This window comes from Hemitrygon akajei, chromosome 4 (genome assembly GCF_048418815.1).
Source record: "Hemitrygon akajei chromosome 4, sHemAka1.3, whole genome shotgun sequence".
Classification (NCBI taxonomy): domain Eukaryota; kingdom Metazoa; phylum Chordata; class Chondrichthyes; order Myliobatiformes; family Dasyatidae; genus Hemitrygon; species Hemitrygon akajei.
In genome coordinates, this window is record NC_133127.1 from 145,845,020 (window position 1) to 145,857,757 (window position 12,738).

Sequence of the window (12,738 nt, forward strand, 5' to 3'; positions counted from 1 at the left end):
CTGCCTCTCAAGGTCTTCTCAGGAACTAAGTTTGAACTAAGTAAGTAAGAACGAACTGTGAAGTTTGTGCTGAATCTTTCAACAGGTTATTTAATCTTGCTGCTTTAAAATGTTTAAAAGGTTTAACTCTCCGAGCCAGACAAACATAAAAGTTTCACTTTGAGTGAGTTCATCCAGTATTTTGTGCGCGGCGTCTGCTTTTCCATGGCCAATAACGTGTGGGTTGGACGTAAGCAAACTGCAGCTGCTGGAGAGGTTCGAAAGCTCTATAGAAAGGGGAGTGTAAACATATCATATCCAATCTGCTCTTTAAGATAGAAATCGTATTTACATTCTACTGCGTCTGACGCCTCAGTGTCGCTATTCACAACACAGCCTCCTTGGAAATCGGTTTCCGAGAATTTCTAAGGCATCAGACTTGAGGATGTGAAGAGGAGGGCGTTGGGGAATCCGGTTTCTCTCTCTACACTCTGTGTGTGCCACAGAGCTCGGGACCCAGCAGCATGGAACAGCACAGACGGCTTTTGTATTGTGCTCGATTCTTCGCTGCAGCCGCGTTGATCTTCTACTTCGTAACTTCGTGCACCAACTACTGGCTTCACGCTATAACCTGTCGGACCGTGAACGACACGCTGGAAGATGAAAACCGTGCGGTAAAATCAGGGGGACGTGGGGCGGTTTGGGGCAAGGAGTAGGTCTGCCACTTTATCACTGGTCGAGTATCCCTGCGGTCCATCGAGTATGGTGTGGTTTGTGCTGAATCTTTCAACAGGTTATTTAATCTTGCTGTCTTAAAAGTTTTAAAAGGTTTAAATCTCTGAGCCAGATGTGTGTGTGTATGTGTGTGTGTGTGTGTGTGTGTGTGTGTGTGTGTGTGTGTGTGTGTGTGTGTGTGTGTGTGTGTGTGTGTGTGTGTGTGTGTGTGTGTGTGTGTCTAGTAGCGCTTCTCTGCACAACTCCTCCTGGCCCCTCAAAATTGGCCGCTGGATGAATTTCACAGGGGGTTTAAAAGTTGGATTGGGGTTTGATTTCTGAGTTCCCCTTAACCACCTTCTCTAAACTCTATTCCGTCAAGTTGCAAGGACAAACATAAACGTTTCACTTTGAGTTAGTTCACTTAATGGGGAGGTGGGGCTGCGGCGTTACAATCGGCAGAGGGAAAACAACATCTGATCAGTAAGAGGCATTTGAAAGGCACAGAGAAAGAACTCGGAGTCTGCTTGTCCCGGTAATAGTAAGAGGTATTGAGAACCCCGGTGAACGAAGGATATTGAAGATAGTGAGGCAAAAGAGAAAGGCGAGCCTATATCAACTTTGGTTTTGAATCAGTCACTTGAAGATTTAAGGGGATATAAAGAAGAACGTAATTAATAAATTGGGTGGGAAGAGACATGAAATGGTGTCAAGTATGATTAAGGAGAATTTTCTTAATTCCCTTTAGCAAACTTTTATCAGTATATTAGAAGTAAAAAAGAAGCTCAGGAAATAATAGGTTCTCTTGAGGAGCAAATAAGTATCCTGTGCATGGAGGTGGTCAATGAATTCTTCTCATCAGTGTTCACCAAGAAGAAAGATGCCGAGATTGGAGAGTTAGGAGGTTAGGTTCAGTAATATTCTGGAGATGCTGTTTATCAGGAAGGATGAAATGCGAGAATTATTAGAGCGCATAATGGTGGATAATCCCCAGAGCCTGATGGGATCTAGCCCAAGATGATAAAAGGTAAAGGGAAATGGGGGATGAGGGGTGGAGATTGCTGTGGCTCTGACAAGGTTTTTATGTCTTTGTTAGCCAGGGTGTGGTTCCAGGCAAATTGCGGATAGCTGATGTTGTGTCCATGAACTAAAGGGGCAGTAAGGATAAATCTGGAAACTTCTGCTGTGAGTCTTAGATCAGCATAGGGAAGATTTTGGAGATGATTCTACAGGACAGGATTTATAAACACAGATTCTTCAGATGCTGGAATCCAGAGCAACACACACAAAATGTTGAAGGAACTCAGCAGGCCCAGCAGCATATATGGAGATAATAAGCTGTTGATATTTCACACTAAGACGCTTCATCAGTGTCATGGAGATACTAAGAATACCAGAGCGACTTTGAGTTTCATTTTAAGAGTTTATTAACATGACATCATGGAGAGTCTGCAGTAATCTCCACCACCACCAGAACTCTGACTATTTGGTTATAAAGAGCTCGTATTTATAGAGCAAAACAAACAACTTCACGTAACTTTGTTTAGCATCCCACATCTGCACATGATCAATTGTTTAAAAGACATGTCAATTATCTCTCAACACAAATCTAACAGTGTTCTTCATTATCAGGACTCATGATTTATCTCTGAGCACAAGTCTAACAGTCTTCCCAGATGCATCCTCCCTCCTGGTTCCAGAGGCTTAGTACCTTGTTCATTTGAATTCTTGTCACTGCACTTATCATACAAGGTTATTCCTGACTCGCATCAGCAGTCTTAAGTCCAGCTGCTCCAGAGTGGTCAAGTATCCGGTCATACACCAGTTTTAACCAGTTCTACCATGATCAGGACTAGGAAGGAAGGGAGAAGATACTAAAGGAGAAAGGTGGGCAGAGAGGACGGAACAACACACAGAAAATGCTGGAAGAACTCAGCAGGCCAGGTAGCATCTATGGAAAATAGTACAGTTGACATTTTGGGCTGAACAGAGATCAAGTATTTCTTTAGCCAGAGGATGGTGAATCCGTGGAATCATTGCCACAGATTCCTCTGTGCGGGGGGGGGGGGGCAAGTTATTGCATATATAAAAAGAGTAGGCGTACTTTTTCTGTGCATCTGCTGCTTTCAATGGAATGTACTTTGAGAGCATTAGAGATTGTTAAAAATTGTTGTTTAAATGCAATTCTGTTCCCTACAGTTGCTAGGGGGAGCTGAAAGTCAAGAAGTGACAATTGCAACAAGAGAAACTGAAAATGTTGGAATCTGGGAACAGAGAGGACTGCTGGACATGTGCTCAGAGATAAATCATTAGTCCCAATAACAGGGAACAGACAGAACTGTTAGAGTTGCAATGAGAGATAATTGACTTATCGTAAATGATTGATCATGTACTGACTGTGGAATACTAATCAAAGATATGTGAAGTTGTTTGTCTTGCTGTATAAATATGAACTCTGTTTAAACTAAAAATCAAAGCTCTGGTGGCGGTGGAGACTCCTGTAGATTCTCCATGATATATTAATAAACTCTTAAAATAATGTCAGTTATTTGATGTCAATCCGAGGGTGAAATGAGGATTTGAAGGCACTACAATTTCAATATTTATCATAGTAAAGTCCAAACTCATGCCCTCCATAGCCATGTAGAGTCAGAGCATAGAAGTATCATCCACTCAACATTTGCACTATTCTGGCATAGAGAGATATTGCTAGTTCTTCAACTAGTACTTACTGTAGATGGTCCATTGAATGTTCATATGTTGGCACAATACAGCATAAGTGCTAGATAGCACTTTAGAAGTATGCACTTTAGAAAAAACCGTGCATACTTCCACTAGGGAAGCCTTTGGTTGCAGAAATGGATGTGTTGTTAAGGGCTCATGAGCAGTGGGAGAATGTGGGATCAGTGGCTTTGGACTGGAGATGATCAGTTGATAACTGTGCTAGAGTTTGAACTGTGCCCAGTCAGTGAATGAGAGTGCAAGAAGAGGCAACTTCACACAGGTCATGATTGAAGATTAAATGAGCAGGGCTTTGCAGTAGTTTTTGGAGTTTGAATTGCACCCAATCAGCAAAGAGGTGACTTCACACATGTCTGCAATTAAAGATTAAAAAAGCAGTGCTTCATGGCGGTTTTCAGAGTTTGAATTGCGCCTAATCAGTGAATAGGGTTCTTCATCAAGGGTGAATGAAAATAAGGCAGGGGAAAGCAGAGTGGCCATTGTGTGAGTGGGCCATTGTTAGAGGGGGAAGCATTGGCTTTGACTCATCAGGCTTAGGTGAGATCTGGCATGGGCGAGGTAACTATCTGGTAAGTTTCTTCTTTATTCTTCATTCCTCATCTATTTGGTGTATCTATGAGGTGCCTCTCAGGAGGAGAAAGGGAAATGGGCAGCCAGTACAGAGTTCACCTGTGAGCATTCCCATCGATAATAAGTATACCATTTTGGATACTAATGAGGGGGATGACCTTCCTGGGGGGGGGGGGGGGGAGTGGGAACAGCAAAGACTGAGTCCCAGCATTGTGTGTGATGCTGTGGCTCAGAATGAAGAGTGGTGAAGAGGACTGCAGTAGGAGGTTCCATAGTTGGAGGAATAGAGATGAAATTCTGTGGACACGATAGAGACACCCAGATGGTATGTTGCCTCCCAGGTGTCTGTGTCGGGGTTGTCCAAGGCATTCTAAAGGGGGAGAGTGAGCAGCCAGATGTCTTGATACATATCGGCACCAAATATATAGATAGGAAAAGTGAGGGTCCTGAAGAGAGATTTTAGGGAGCTACGTAGAAAGCTGAAAAGTAGAATCTCCAGGTTAGTAATCTCTGGATTTCTGCCTGTGCTATGTGCCAGCAAGGGTAAGAATAGGAGCAATTGGCAGACAAATGTGTGGCTGAGGAACTAGTGCAGGGGGTAGGTATTCAGATTCTGGAGCACTGGGATTTCTTCTGGGGAAGGTAGGAACTATACAAAAGGGATGGGTTACAACTGAACATGGGGGAGACCATTATCCTTGTGGGCAAGTTTGCTAGAGCAGATCAGGAGGGTTTAGACTAATTTGGCATGGGGATGGGAACCAGAGTGATAGTGCTGAGGATGGGGCAGTTGGTTGCACCTGAACCCGAGGGGAACCAATATTCTCATGGGCAGGTTTGGTCAAGCTGTTGGGTAGGTTTAAACCGGAGTGAAGGGATTCAGGATAGTATGGATGGTAAAAAAGTAAAGATAGCATGCAGTCAGATTGTCAGGAAGGAAAGGCTGGTGGTGGGACTCAGTTGCAGCCAAAAGGCTGAGTATCAAATCATTAGGGATGTAAAATCAGAAAGGATAGCAAATATAGTACTCCAGGTGTTGTATCTAAATGAGCAAAGTATAAGAAAAAAGGTGGATGATCATGTTGCAATATTACAGATTGCCAGGTATGACATTGTGGCCATCACTGAAGTGTGGCTGAAGGATGGTTGTAGTTGGGAGCTGAATGTCCAAGGTTACACATTATACCAGAGGGATAGGAAGGTAGGTAGAGGGGATGGTGTGGCTCTACTGGTAAAAAATGGCATAAAATCAGTAGAAAGATGTGACATAGGATCGGAAGATGTTGAATCCTTGTGGGTTGCGTTAAGAAACTGCAAGGGTAAAAGGATGTTGATGGCAGTTATACAGGGTAATGGATCTAAAGAGAGTGAGTTTGTTGAATGCCTAAGAGATACCTTCTTAGAGTGGTTTGTTGTTGAGCCTACTAGGGGATCAGCTATACTGGATTGGGTGTTATGTAATGAACCACAGGCGATTAGGTAACGGTAAAAGAGCTTAAGGTAAAAGAACCCTTAGGAGCCAATGATCACAATATGATTGTGTTCAACTTGAAATGTGAAAGGGAAAATGTGAAGTCTGCTGTAGCAGTATTTCAGTGGATTAAGGGAAGTTACAATCATATGAGAGAGGAGTTGACCAAAGTAAATTGCAAGGAGCTGCTGGTATGGCTGTCAGCAGAGCAGCAATCGCGTGTGTTTCTGGGAGAAATAAGGAAGGTGCAGGATATGTGTATTCCAAAGTTGGAGAAATACTCAAATGGTGGAGTGGTACAACTGTGGCTGACAAGGGAAGTCAAAGCATTTGTAAACGAAAAAGAAAAGGAATACAACTAAGTAAGGATTAGTGGGAAGATAGAGGATAGAAAGTTTTTAAAAGCCTTCAGAGAGCAACTAAATAAATCATTAGAATGGAGGAGATGAAATAAGAAAGCAAGCTAGCAAATAATATCAAAGGGAATAGTAAAAGTTTTTACAAGTATGTTAAAATAAAAGAGATGGGAGTGGACATAGGACAGCTAGAAAATGAGGCAGGAAAAATAATAATGGGGGACAAGCAGATGGCTGATGAACTGAGTATTTTGTGCCATCCTTCACTGTGGAAGACACTAGCAGTATGCCTGATGTTGTAGTGTGTGAAGTAAGAGACGTTCAGAATTCAGAAGGATGTGGGGTGATCTCATTGAAACCTTTTGAATGTTGAAAGGCCTAGGCAGAGTAGATGTGAAAAAGCTGTTCCCGTGGTGGGAGAGTCTAGGGCAAGAGGGCTCAGTCTTAGGAGAGAGGGGGCACTCTTTCAAAGCAGAGATGCTGAAAAATTTCTTTAGCCAAAGGGTGGGAAATTTGTGGAATTTGTTGCTATATGCAGCTCTGGAGGCCAGATTGTTGGGTGTATTTAGGTTAGAAATTGATAGGTTCTTGATTGGACACAGCATGAAAAATTATGGGGAGAAGGTCGGGAACCTGGGTTAAGGAGGAGATATTAAAAAATGGTTCAGCCATGATGGGCAAGGTGGCCTAATTCTGCTCCTATGTCTTATGGTCTTATGGTTTACAAAGTGAGGCAGTGTCCAGAGAGACTGCTAGCGAGGACAGGCTAATGACAGGGCAAAGACTGGATGAGTTGTAATGTAAAAGGGGTACAAATCAAAAAGGGTGATGAATACAGGACTGCAAGTTATATTTGAATGCATGCGTTATATGGAATAAGGTAGATGAACTTGTAGCATAGATAGAGATTGGCATAAATGATGTTGTTGGCATCACTGAATTCTGGTTGGGAGCTTAACATTCAAGGATACACAAAGGACAGGCAGGTAGGCAGAGGGAGTGGGGTGGCTCTGTTGGTAAAAAATGAAATCAAATCTTTAGAGAGAGGTGACATTGGATTGGAAGTTGTAGAATCATTGTAGATAAGTGCTAAGAAACTGCAAGGGTAAAAAGACCCTGATGGGAATTATATGCAGACATCTGAACAGCATAAATGTGAGGTGTAAATTACAATGGGAGCTAGACAATGCATGTCAAAAGGGCACTGTTATGAGAGTCATGGGGGATTTCAACACTCAGATAAACTGGGAAAATCAAGTTGGTGCTGGTATGTTTAAGGCAGAGTTTGATAGGCTCTTGATTGGTCAGTGCATGAGGGTTATGAGGAGAAGGCAGGAGATTGGGACTGAAAGGAAAATGAACCAACCGTGATGAAATGGTGGAGCAGACTTAATGGCCTAATTCTGCTCCTATATATTATGGTCTTATAGTTTTATGTATCAGTATTACAGTGGAGTAAAGGAAATTACAAAGGCATGAGAGAGGAGCTAGCTGAAGTTGGCTGGAAGGGGATATGAGCAGGGATAATGGTAGAACAGAAATTGCTGGAATTTCTGGGAGCAATTTCGAAGGCACAGGATAGATACATCCCAAGGAAGAAGACATGTTCTGAAGGCAGGATGAGGCCACCGTGGCTTACAAGGGAAGTAAAAACCAACATAAAAGCCAACGAGAGGGCATATAATAGAGCAAAAATTGGTGGGAAGTTAGTGGACTGGAAATTCTTTGGAAACCAACAGAAGGCAACTAAAGAAGTCATAAGGAGGGAAATATGGAATAAAAAGGTAAGCCAGCTAATAATATATAAAGAGTAAAAGAGAGGTGAGAGTAGATATTGGATTTCTAGAAAACAATGCTGGAGAGGTAGTAATGAGGGAACAAGGAAATGGCAGATGAACTGAATAAGTATTTTGCACCTGTCTTCATTGAGGAAGACATTTGCAGTATGCCGGAAGTTTGTGAGTGTCAGGGGACACAAGTGAGTGAAGTTGCCATTACTAGGGAAAGGTGCTTGGGAAACTGAAAGTTCTGAAATGAGATAAATCAGCAAGACCAGATGGTGTGCATCCCTGGGTTCTGAAAGAAGTGGCTGAAGAGATTGTGGAGGCATTAATAATGATATATGAAGAATCAATAGATCCTGGCATGGTTCAAGAGGACTGGAAAATTGAAAATGTCACTTCATTCTTCTAAAAAGGAGAGAGATGGCAGAAAGGAAATTATAGGCCAATTAGTCTGACGTCAGTGGTTGGGAAGATGTTGGAGTCAGTTGTGAGGGACATAGTTTCTGAGTACTTCGAGGCACATAATAAAATAAGCCATAGCCAGCATGATTTCCTTAAGGGAATATCTTGCCTGACAAACCTGTTGGAATTCTTTGAAGAACTAACAAGCAAGATAGACAGAGGATCAGTGGATGTTGTGTAGTTGTACTTTCAGAGGGCCTTTGACAAGGTGCGACATGTGAGTCTGCTTAACAAGTTAAGAGCCCTTGGTATTACAGGCACGATTCTAGCATGGATGGAGCAATGGAAAGAGTGGGAATGAAGGAAATCTTTTCAGGTTGGCTGCTGTTGACTAGTGCTGTTCCACCGGGGTCTGTGTTGAGACTGCATTTTTTTTACTTCATATGTCAACGATTTGGATGATCTAATTGATGGCTTTGTGACTAAGTTTGTGAATGATTCAAAGATAGATGGAGGGGCAGGTAATGTTGAGGAAATGGAGAGGTTGCAGAAGGACTTAGATTAGGATAATGGACAAAGAAATGGCAGATGGAGTACAGTGTATGGAAGTAGTCATGAACTTTGGTAGAAGAAATAAAAGCATGGATTATTTTCTGAATGGAGAGAAAATTAAAAAATCGGAGGTGCAAAGGGACTTGGGAGTTCTCATGCAGGATTCCTTGAAGGTTGATTTGCAGGTTGAGTTGGTAGTGAGGAAGGAAAATGCAATGTTAACATTTATTTTGAGAGGACTAGAATATAAAAAAAGGATGTAATGTGGAGGATTTATATGCCACTGGTGAAGTCTCACTTGGATTATTGTGAGCAGTTTTGGGTGCCTTATCTAAGAAAGGATATGCTAACATTGGAGAGGTTTCAAAGGATGTTCATGAAAATAATTCCAGGATTGAAAGGCTTATCTCATGAGGAGTGTTTGATGGCTCTGGGCCTGTACTTCCCAGAATTCAGAAGAATGATGTGGGATCTCACTGAAACCTTTCAAATTTTGAAAGAGCTCTATTGTGTGGATGTGGAAAGGAATTTTCCTATGGTGTGGGAGTCTAGGACTAGAGGACAGAGCCTCAGAATAGAGGGACATCTATGTCCCTCTAGAATGGAGATGAGGAGGAATTTCTTTAGCCAGAGGATGGTGTATCAGTGGAATGCATTGCCACAGGCAGCTGTGAAGGCCAAGTCATTGCGTATATTTAAGGTGGATGTTTATAGATTCTTGATTGGACAGGGCATGAAGAGTTACAGGGAGAGAGAAGGAGACTGAGGCTGAGAGGGAAATGGATCAGCTGTGATGAAATGACAGAACAGACTCGATGGACCAAATGGCCTAATTTTGCTCCTATATCTTATGTTCAGCATCTGCATAGAGTAGGAAAGGAGGAGATAATAAAAACAGAAAACACTGAAAATATTCAGTAGACCAGGCCATGTATATTGGAAGGGATACAGAATTAATGTTTCAGGTGAAAGACCCTTTGTCCAAACTGGGAAGGAGACAAAAGAAGCTTGTTTAGATGCAAGGAAGGTTGGCAAGAGGGTGTGTATCTAATAGGGTAAAAGTGGGGCGACTAAGAGGGTTAGCGGTAAACCAGATTATCTGGGAGTGAATGGGAGCAGTTAGAAAGCAGGTGGAGTCAAGGTAGCTGTGGGAGTCAGTGGGTTTGTAATAAATGCCAGCAGATAGTCCATCGCTTGAGTGACAGAGAGATCCAGAAAGTGGATAAAGATATCAGATGTGGGCCAAGATGAATTTGAGGATGGGGTGGTGGTTGGTAGCAAGGTTGATAAAATTTAGTGAGCTCCCACAACTCGTGCAGGATACCGCACAAAAGATGTCTACAATGTCACAGAAAATAATTGGATAGTAGTGCTCTATTGTATTTGAAACATGGGCTATTTCATGTGGCGAATGAAAAGGCGGGCGTAGACAGTCCCACTTGAATGTCAATAACTATACCTTTGGTTGAGGTTGTTACATAAGGCTGTTCATAGTTTGAAATCCAATCTTCACCCTAAATCCATGGTCTCACTATTTAACATTTCATTATGTCGCTTTGTCTCTGTGCATTTAATGCGTGATCTTGTCTTGTACACATTCCTTTTATGAAATTCAGAAAGTTGGTATGTTGCAAGGTTCACTTAAGCCTCCAACCGAATCTGTTGACAACGCAACTGACCTGAGATCTGGCACAGTGTCGACCGTTTCCACAGTAAGGCTTGCATTTTTAGTTTTTTCTGAACATTTCTGACATGCCTCTTTTTGTGTTTGTAGCCAAGTTACAAATGAATTGACACTGGTCCCTTCAGTGAACAAAACTGTTAACAAAACTACTGCAAGTAATTCTCCATGATTTAGTTTCATTTGCTGCCCAAAATCCTGCTTTTTAAAACTTTCCTTTACTAAACAGTTAAACATGTATTCACCATCCAATCTTCACAAAAGTCTGTATCCTATATACACTTTGTAGTTGTCAAAGAAGTAAAGCATAGAATCATAAGCTATTTTACTAGTGGACCTAACAAAATTAAATTACTAATAAAGTTCGGATGGAAATGTATTCGAATAAACTAACAGCATGAGTAATTTTGTAGATGCAAAGACAATAAAACTTATTTTGATACTGGATGGGCTCCATATCCAAGAGTGGGATACTTCTTAGAATAGATAGATAGATACTTTATTCATCCCCATGGGGAAATTCAACATTTTTTCCAATGTCCCATACACTTATTGTAGCAAAACTAATTACATACAATACTTAACTCAGTAAAAATATGATATCCATCTAAAAACACCCTCTCAAAAAGCATTAATAATAGCTTTTAAAAAGTTCTTAAGTAGTTTACTTAAATACATTGAGTCCTAACCCCGGCACTTTAACATATCTTACTCCTGGCGGTTGAATTGTAAAGCCGAATGGCATTGGGGAGTATTGATCTCTTCATCCTGTCTGAGGAGCATTGCATCAATAGCAACCTGTCGCTGAAACTGCTTCTCTGTCTCTGGATGGTGCTATGTAGAGGATGTTCAGGGTTTTCCATACCTTTTAACCAAAATAACCATAATTTTTAAAGTTTTTGTTACATCATCAGTTTGGGCTTTCAAAGGGGAATTGGGAGGGCACTTAAGGAATGTGAAAGTGACTGATGGTGTTGCAATGCTTAATTAAACTTAGCTCTGTTTCAGGAAACTTTCAATGGCAGCCCCAAATCAAATGGAAGGGAAGCAATGTTGCCTAGAAATGAACTTACTCTGTATCAGAAGGCCCCTGGGAGACCTCGGCATTTTAGGAAACCTTGGAAATTTGGCCATAACACTCCTGCTGCGTTGGTGAGTAAAATAGCCAAATAAATGAAATGTGGTTTACAAATTTACATATTCATCTCCTTAGACATAGTGACAGTCGATGTTTCAGGCTAAGATGTTGACTGTACTCTTTTCCACAGATGCTCCCTGGCCTGCTGTGTTCCTCCAGCATTTTGTTTGTGTTGCCTGTCTTTAGGTCCATTTAGTGGAATTAACTCTTCGATTAAGACACCGAGATTGCTTTGCTTAGCTTGTCAGCGGATTTGGAGGTTCTTGCGGAGTGAACATTGGAGATACGTCATCATTTCTTTGGGCTGTGTATTGTAGGCAGTACATGGGACAGCACCGATTACTGCTGTCTTGGTTTTGTGTCTGGTTTAATGACCTGATCTTCAAACACATTTTTCCTCAGATAGCCACAGGCTGTGATGTTGTACTTAAGGCAATGTTGAATTTCATTATTTTGTTGCAAATACTATATGGTTTCATTGCTTTTTTCTTGTTGGGACACTGTGCTGCATGTTGGGGCAGAGTATTTCAGGAAAAGTAGAGGAGGCTTGATCCAAAAGCAGAGCAGTAGCGATGATATAGCAGTAAATGATATTTTACTAATAAGCTGAAAAATAACAAGCCACAAGGGGTCACAAAACAAGAGAGTACAAATACTTAACACAACAAAGCAACAAGATAACCGAAGGCTAGGAGCAACTGGATGAGGCTGACTGGTTTGATGGTTGAACAAAGGACTTTGGATGAAAGCTGGGTTTAAATAGACTGCAGGTGATGTTGAAAATGTGACTTCTACTAGCTGGGTGGAGACTGGGAGGTGCATGCCTGTGTAGGTCTGACAGGACCCCTCCTGCCCCTGAGGCCACATCTGATGGCCAGGATGATTCAAATGGTCTGGTGGAACACCTCAATGAGCGATGGATCCAAGATTAAACTTTGACAGCATTCAAGATCTCTCTTTCAGGCCATATCCTTCTCAGTTCACCAGGTACTGCACACCCCATCCTTGGTGACATGAATCATGTACATGGGACCACCTTTCAGCATCATTGGCTTTGGAGGTGCAGGCTTAGCTGGATTGAGATCAGTAGAAAATGGGCCTAAGGCAGGACACATGAGAGATAGGTGTGATCCTAAGGGATGGTGCTAGTGGAGACAGCAAGTGACTCAATTGATGAAATGGGTAACTTTAAAGGGACCGGTGAACCGGGGCGAGAGCTTGTGGCAGTTGGTGTGCTGGGGCAGACCTTGGATGGATAGCAGACAAGGTCCTCAGGCCAGGGTAGTCTGGTGGGATGCCACTGGCAGTTGGCCTAGTGGCAGTAGGCACCATTGGCAGCTAGGATGGTT

At 42.1% G+C, this 12,738-nt stretch overlaps 1 protein-coding gene across 2 annotated transcripts in view; it reads left to right on the plus strand.

Annotated features, from left to right (window-relative positions):
• The first annotated feature begins 237 nt into the window (after positions 1-237).
• The window catches only part of LOC140726747 (transmembrane protein 182-like), a 38,408-nt gene continuing 25,907 nt past the window's right edge, over positions 238-12,738 (plus strand). Inside the window, exons 1-3 of one of the 2 annotated variants that reach the window (XM_073043529.1) lie at positions 238-653; positions 10,187-10,282; positions 11,260-11,403. In XM_073043529.1, the coding sequence (XP_072899630.1) occupies positions 504-653; positions 10,187-10,282; positions 11,260-11,403 (390 nt within the window). In that variant the 5' untranslated portion in view covers positions 238-503. Of the gene's footprint in view, positions 654-752; positions 773-10,186; positions 10,283-11,259; positions 11,404-12,738 lie in introns of those variants that run through there. The other variant, XM_073043530.1, reaches the window with a different exon arrangement.